This window comes from Dinoponera quadriceps, unplaced genomic scaffold (genome assembly GCF_001313825.1).
Source record: "Dinoponera quadriceps isolate SergipeBrazil2010 unplaced genomic scaffold, ASM131382v1 scaffold367, whole genome shotgun sequence".
Classification (NCBI taxonomy): Eukaryota; Metazoa; Arthropoda; class Insecta; order Hymenoptera; family Formicidae; genus Dinoponera; species Dinoponera quadriceps.
This window is the reverse complement of record NW_014554712.1, coordinates 1,715,446-1,723,237: the sequence shown is the minus strand read 5'-3', so window position 1 is coordinate 1,723,237 and position 7,792 is coordinate 1,715,446. Positions and strand designations below refer to the sequence as shown.

Sequence of the window (7,792 nt, the reverse complement as noted above, 5' to 3'; positions counted from 1 at the left end):
GGGGGGGGGGGGGGCAGCCGGGTCGATGAGAGAAATAGAAGTATATCTGCTTCCCCACGGAGGGAAGCGTTCGCGAGGAGCGGATGTGCCGAGAAAAAGATTCCCTCGGACCGCTGCGTATATACGCGTTCGTTCGACTTCGGTCTGTTTAGTGCGAACGATAATGTTAATACAGACGATAATTTAACGGCATATTTAATGTAAAATTGAATTATATATTTTAATAATATAAACGATAATTTAATATCGAATATCATTTCGATGGAAATATTGTCCCATTGGAATAAATTATGTGTTGTCCGATAGGAGTAACAGTATTATTTTCAAGAGATAATATTTGGTTTTCAATGAAAACAATGTATTTTCATCACGTGTACTAAATCTTGTTCCACCGAAGCAAAAAAAGTTCTTCACAGCAAAAGTATTCCACTTAACATATGCGGTGTTAGATTTCTTTCGAATAATTTATTGCTCGTGACGTTATTGTTGTAACGTATGAACGATGTCTTTGAGACATCTTTAAGACGTCTTTATGACTCAGTTTTAGGTTTTGCGCTATCTAGGATGTCACTCGACACAAAGATACTTATCGCTTGGTAAAGCAAACAATTCTGTGTCTGTCGAATCAAACATTCGTTTGTTCGCTCCGCTCTGAAGGACAAAATTGCTTCAATTAGAGGAAGTGCAGAAAAATTCAAATCTTCTCCGTGTGTGAAATCTTCTTTCGCCGCGACTGAAGTTTCTTTGTTCGCCGGCCGATTAATCGTTAAATTGTAGTACGGACGGCCGAGCCGCGGGGATCAGCGCATGGGCGTAAGAATAATTTATCGCTCGGCGAGTCGAGTGAAACAATGCCAGGCGGGGACGATAAGAGAAAGAGAAAAAGACTCGGAGAGTATCGAAGGTAAATTGGAGCGGGTTAATAAAAATGATATCGCGTTCGCGAGGTGAACATCTGCCTAGCGATTTCAGCTCGATACCTGCCGGCGATATCGAGCGATGCAACTGTGCCGTGTTGTGTTACGTTACTTTACTCCTGCACTCTCATTTCGCACATATATATATATTTAAATACAGCAGATATACTATCTACCTCGATCGTGAGAGGTACAATCGGAGTAGTCCGTGCGAAGCGATTGGCGGATGAATTTGAAACGATGAAAATTACCGTTGCGATCCTTCCGACGAGAGAGTATCCCCGGTAAGAACGTTCAAAAGTGGCCCCGAGGTGTGACGAAACGCGATCGAGAAAACTACGAGAGAGCGGGGAATTCGCGGGCGTACAAAACGTATCACTTACCTGATCGGACGTGTTTATTCGGTCGGAGGAAGCGGCGCACTAAAGTTCTCCGAGACGGAGGGAGGCCGTTTACCAAGTTAGGCGGGCGATCGTGTGCGAGCGGCGTGTAGTCGACGCTCAATCACCCGTTGACGCGCGACAACGGAGGAGGAGGGTGCGAACGCACAATCATGTTTACATTGACGGTAATTGTACGTGGAAGACGACTTGCGGCTCGCGTTTGCACGGCCGAGCGTATCGCGATGACTACGAGTCGCTCTTATCGGGACTGATAAGCCCGCGAGGGAGATATACGCGTGTCGTGTAATCCGAATCATCGCTCGCCCGATTCGTTCGAAGTCGCTCGCTCGAGCCGGTTTGAGAAACACTGGCTGTACCACCACAGGGCCACACGCAACTCGTTACCCGCCCTTTGAGTGAATCCTTCATGGGTCGTGAGAACGCCGAATCGATTGGAGATAAAAGGGCCCACACCACCGTCAAGATCCTTCCGTTTCTGTGCAATTATATTTGTATTTACAAACAATCATTCTCCCTCACGTATAACATAATAATGCGCTTTTCTTATATATATATACACACACAAGAGAAATATAAACGTGAAATATACACGCAGTCGATGAAGCTTAGCTGCCACTTGGTTGCCGGGAAACCGGAGATATCCCGCGAGAGAGGGGGAATTTTAAGTTGTTTCATCATTCCTGTGCGTAACGAGCGAAATAAGACAGAGTAAATGCGTGAGAGGTAAGTATTCGTATCAAATACCTCGCGTTCCCTCCCGGTGAAGTCACACCGAAAACCGGTGGACATCTAAGAAGCAACGTTCAAATCCTTTTTGTAGTGCGAGTAAGTTCAAGAGACACGACATATCGTTCGTAATGAACATCCTTTCGGAAGCATTTTTTACGTAAAGTCCCTAATTCGGACGATCTGTAATTTACGATGGAATATCATCTTAAATTTTGCGTACAATTTCAGTGTCAGAAGATATTCATGTATGCGTTCTTACAAATTATAGAATCCAGAGAATTCCGAATTCAGTTCGCAAATTGCAGACCGTCTAAAAGCGAGCTCGATAACACAAATCACAGTTCTTTCGCCATTAATTCATTCTCTCAGAGTTCTTTCGCAATTAGAACAAATACTTAATCCTCCATTAACAGCTGGAAACAAGCGTCGAATGTGCACAAGGCCGTTGGAATTCTTTCCATCAATCTTATGATATTCAGAGCCTCCAACGTGTATCTCTGCTTCTTCAATTCCTGTACGAGTGATTTCGCATTGCTCTCGATATCGACTAGCGATTCGTTCGTAAAAACATGCTCGATTATCTGATTGTACACAACGTGGTCAGGTGGAAACGATGCTGTTAGGTCATTCAGGAAGAGTTTCTCCAGCACCAACGGTGGTAGTGTAACGGCCTGGAAAGAATCCAATTATCAGGTCGATTTAACTTCATTCAATTTCGAGGTTCAGATCATTCGTGCGTGTAAGACGAGCTAACCTGTTGTCGTTGTTTGATAAGATCCACCGCCTCTTTATGCATAGACACGTCCTCGGAACATAATCTTATGTAAAGGCCTTCTTCGAAACTAATGCGATCCTGTTCGGCCTCTATAAACTCCTTGAGTATCTGTTGTAGACATTTAGGTAATCAATCAACTATGACCAAAACAAGACGTGACGCGACTCATTAAATTACCTGCTTAGACGCCAACAGTCCGATCAGTTCCTCGTGCTCTTTCAATATCCTTTTCTCAAAGTCCGTCGTATTCGCGCTCCTGATTAACGGGATTATCGCTCTCATCATTCTCAGAATCGGATGATTGTCCAACCTGATGTGATCCGGCATAATGAATTTCGGCCATTCGATTATTACCTTCTTCAGCTCTTGGTACCGCCGCAGGTCGTCGATTTGATGGAACCGCCGTTGGAACAACTTAAATCGATCTTCCTCGGTGACACACTGATCGATACTGTTGTCGGGAGAGGCGGAGGATGCTGTTTCTACCTGCGCCGTTTCCTCGGATCTCGTTATATCCTCCTTGTCGCTGATGGCTTCCGCGTTATCGTCGGAGAACTCGCCCCAGTCGTCCGTCCACTCCATGGTGTCGATCTCATCCGGGACTTCTTTCAGATCCCCCTTCTCTTCGATGGATCTCGCGACCGGAGGATCGTTAACACTCACGGTATCGATTTCGTTCGAGACGATAACACTCGCCGGTTCTTCGTCTTCGTCGGAAGCGTTTGCGGCCGGAAGATCGCCAACATCGCTGTGTCCCGCGGATTCCTCTCGCGCTTCGATCGTAAACTTCGCGGTCTTCGCGAAAGTCACTTCGGGACGACGCGACACGCTGCTTCGTTCTGCTTCCGGCGCACTCGTACATCTCACCTCCGTCCCTTTGCCAATCGCTCTGGCAATTTTCGCACCGCCCAGCAAGTAACTCTGCCAGTACTGTAACGCCTCGACGAGGTCGCATTCTTCGTTCGCTCGTCTCGCGGCCGTCGTCATCTCCTTTATTAAGTCTGTCGGGCTGTACGAGTACAGCCTCTCGCAATCAGCGTGGCATTTTTTATACAATTTCAGCGAGTAGTAATACAACGCGGTTTGTATGTACAACTCGCTGCGCGGTAGATTCCCGAAGATCTCTTGAACATCCACGATGTGGTCTTTGTTCAAGCTCAATAAATACGACATGCCTAACAACCAGTCGTCCTGTATGGTGTGCCTCGCGCATTCCAGGAGCACTGAAATCAACGAGACGATCTCGCGAATCTTGTCATACGAAAATTTACTCATAATTTGATTCGCTCGAACTTAACATTCATTGAGATAACACGATTTAACAAACAAACAAAAAACCATCAGAACGAGACCAGTAGTTTCCCGTAGTTTTTTTTTTTTCTTTTGAATGCTGAATAACGAATCCAGTTTTCAAATTGCTCCATCAGTTGGCAATTTTGAGAAATTTGCAGTTAAAGTTGAAAAGGGGGAGGGAAATGATAACAACGCGCGATACTTACAATGATCGATGTCGCTTACTTCGAGTCCGTAGCAGGAGGATTCGCTCAGCATGGTTATTCTCAAGAGCGCGCGGCAACACTTCAACTTTGTATTTTGCACATCCGGCACGGAGTATTTGTTGTATCTCGCCTCGTTAGCGCTTATCTTGCACGCTCCGTGCAGAGATTCGTAATAACACGGGAAACTCTGGCGATTGGCGTCCTCGCTGGTCCCGTTTTGCTCCTCGGCGTCCTCGTACTGCTCGTCCGTTTCCAGATCGTTCGCGAAATTGAACCTCAATCTGGACTTCCAAAAGCTGGTGTCGCTGATATTCTTTATTAAGCGAAACGTCGATTTCTTCATGATGTTAGCCGAGCTCTTGACAATCTCCGTGGAAGTCTCCAGCATCTTCGGGACAAATTCCTTCACTTCCACTTGCGGCTGTAGAAACAAATTGCGGAGATCATTCTTTATAACTTGCATCTTGGGAAAAAAACGGGTATCGTAGGGTTCATCGTGAGATTGTCTCACCGTTGTCATAGCGTCCGTGAAATGATCGTCACTTTCGTCACTTTCTTCGTCCCTGGGGCTTTCAAATTCAACAGAAGGCATCCACAATTCCAAATCCTTGTGTAGCAACTGTATCTCTATCAGATGCATGTGCTCCAATGCGTTACCCAATATATCGCTTGGCCCGTTATTTATCGCGAACCACAGACACTTTTGTCTGACTCTCAAATCTTGATAATTATCACAACGACCCAGATTTAAGCAAATCTCCCAGGCAAGGAGATAACTATTCTGTGTCAACTGCGTACATATTGCGGCGCATGTATTGTAATTTTCAGTCTGTGTGAAAGAAAATTGTAACATCATGTTATCAATTTTCACGTCGTTGTCGTGCGATTTCCAAAATTATATCTCAAAATGGAATTACCGAGCAGATAATTAAAGTTAAGTTAAAAAGTTATTAATAATACTTTTAACTCGGCTCATTTCAAACGAGTTGACTTTGAATTTAAACGCTAGTCATTTTTAAATGTACTAATTATATTAATCTTAAACTTAACTTGGTTAAAAAAAAAAAAACGATTTAACCGAGTCTGTTGAAAAATATATATGAAAAAAGTGAGTCTCTAACCTCAAGTGCCTTCTTAGCTATCAGTTCTAAAACCTTCCCTTCGCGAAGTCGACTGTTGTTGCCTTCGATTCGTAAGTAAGCCGCCAACGTCAACAGCCTTTGCCGATTCTTATAAGCGTCCCTCTGATTGTTCAAGCAGCGCTCGATAAGGGTCAGTTTATCCGCTGTTAATCTAACTTGAAGGGGTAACATGTCAACGTTGAATTCGCTCAAAATCTGGAGCGATTTGATGAGGTCATATTCCTCCTTAATTCTCACATTGTCATCTTTGATCAGAAGAAGGCAAGTTCTGGAACGATCGTTACACGTACACACTTTGCACGATAAATTGTCACGCGACCATTAGCTTTACTTACTTAGCCAATTCCATATTCGGATCATTGAGCGCTTTGGAGCCGTTAAAGTATTCCTTCGTAGCTTCTAGTATCAGGTCGACTGTTCTCTCATAGTTCACTAGTTCTCTCGTAGTTAACGACTCTTCATTCCTCTTGGTTTGTATCAAGCTGGAGCAATTCTGGATGACGCTTTTAACCCCTGAGATTAAGCGAGCGGAAACGTATATCTCGGAGCAAATGTCGTCATCGAGACAGGGCATTGCATCGTGCACGACCCACATGTCGTCCGACAATACCGGCCATTCGTTCTCATCCGAAGGTGGAAATCTGCAAAAAGAAATATATTCTTACACCGCCATTATTGTGAAAATGTTTTACAACCGATGAGAGTTATGCATTCTATGTACTGATTGTTTAAGCTCTTCGCCATTTGGATCAATAACGATTCGACGATGACAGGATTGTCCTTGTGCTTCCTTACGAACTTCAACGTTGTTTTCACGCCGTATTTGCTCAATACTCGGCTGCAATACAGGTCTTTCTTAAGCGTGAAGAGTTGCTTCGCGAAGCTATCCGTCGTGAGTGATTTACATTTGCCCTGATTTCGCGGCAGCGAATCCAAGATATCCATCGCTTTCTCGTACATGTCGGGGTCGTCGCAAGCGCATATGCAATCTAACGCCAAGATGCCGACGTCATCGATCAATTGCATTATCTCCGCATCCTGCGTCTGTTGCAAATGTCTGAAAAGCTTGACCGGAAGCATCAGGTCATCTTTGCTCAAACAAATTAGATAATCGCTCAGCAGATGCTTCTCGAGGTATCCGCCCTGAAATTCCAGACAAAATGCGTCACACGCATATGCATATATTCGATTTGATCTGAAACGTATGTTATACGCACTAAATTTTGATGTCTCCGTTTGATAAACGGCAGCAGGAGATTCCTTATGTTCTCAACGAAATCTAATTCGGTCGACCTGCTCATTAAGAGCTTTATCTTCTCTATGTTATTTAATTTCTCCAGTTCATACAACGACATATCTTCCAGATAGACCTTGTACACTAAATCATCTAACGTCTCCAGATCCAACAATAAATCCTCCATATCGTTAATGTTATGAGATTTTGCGATCTTAATCAATTGCAGAGCATTGTCTACCATCGAACTGTTCTTCTCTATTTCGTAGGCACGCATTTTGTACCATTTCTGTAACAGCTCCGGAGTAAGTTGCGTGTTTCTAAAAGTAAGATAAAAATGATTGAGAGTATAAAAGTTATTGAGAAAAGTAAGAAAAAAGTAAGATAAAAATTATTGAGACAAATATTCTTTTAACTTTTAATCCCTTAACTAGCAAACTGAATAAAAGAAGTGCGAATAATCGCGTAACTCACCTATATATTGATAACGAGGGATCCAATTCGTACAATATTTCCGATCGATCGTCCGCATCTAAGTTTATTATTTCGTTGAACTCAAGCTTTTCCGACCAGTCTTTCTGTCGTAATTCACGTTGATCCAACAGGAACAATTGGCCTTCAAGATCGCATTCCGGCAAAAGTTTCTGATAATCCGACGGATTCAAAGTTTCCGGGAAGAAGCTGATGATTGCTAGCCAATGAGACACCAACTTTTCCCCGTAATAGGTAAACATAATCTCAACACCACGATAATCTCCGTCTTTGGCGAATCTGTACTTGAGAAAGTATTCATAAAATGGATAAAATAAGAAAGCACAATATCTCGGAAAAATCGCCGATTAAACATACGCAAGCATATTAATACCTAATTGCATTCTCGACGGCCGACAACCTACGAAATTCCTCGTAAAATTCCTTCCCGTACTGAAGAGGCGGTTGCAATATGATCTCGTATGTGAGCAATTTATCCAAGTGACTCAGGAGCTTCCTTCTGTATCTAATTAAATTTTTCTGGGCCTCTGACAGCTTACTCATGTCCAACTGCTCGAGCATCTCGTTGACCTTTTGCACCTGTATTTCCCCCCCCCCCCC

At 43.7% G+C, this 7,792-nt stretch overlaps 2 protein-coding genes across 2 annotated transcripts in view; both read right to left on the bottom strand.

Moving 5' to 3' along the window:
- LOC106741046 (hydroxylysine kinase) overlaps positions 1-1,400 on the bottom strand; it is a 2,607-nt gene extending 1,207 nt beyond the window's left edge. Inside the window, exon 1 of the mRNA XM_014612611.1 lies at positions 1,301-1,400. The gene's annotated coding sequence lies outside the window, so the exon portion shown is untranslated. The remainder of the gene's footprint in view (positions 1-1,300) is intronic.
- Positions 1,401-1,801: 401 nt separating this feature from the next.
- The window catches only part of LOC106741042 (neuroblastoma-amplified sequence-like), a 9,090-nt gene continuing 3,099 nt past the window's right edge, over positions 1,802-7,792 (bottom strand). Inside the window, exons 9-19 of the mRNA XM_014612605.1 lie at positions 7,566-7,771; positions 7,175-7,471; positions 6,684-7,020; positions 6,188-6,609; positions 5,802-6,107; positions 5,446-5,734; positions 4,836-5,153; positions 4,325-4,745; positions 3,003-4,048; positions 2,805-2,933; positions 1,802-2,721 (exon numbers count right to left, since the gene is read on the bottom strand). Coding sequence (XP_014468091.1) covers positions 2,446-2,721; positions 2,805-2,933; positions 3,003-4,048; positions 4,325-4,745; positions 4,836-5,153; positions 5,446-5,734; positions 5,802-6,107; positions 6,188-6,609; positions 6,684-7,020; positions 7,175-7,471; positions 7,566-7,771 — 4,047 coding nt within the window. The 3' untranslated portion in view covers positions 1,802-2,445. The remainder of the gene's footprint in view (positions 2,722-2,804; positions 2,934-3,002; positions 4,049-4,324; positions 4,746-4,835; positions 5,154-5,445; positions 5,735-5,801; positions 6,108-6,187; positions 6,610-6,683; positions 7,021-7,174; positions 7,472-7,565; positions 7,772-7,792) is intronic.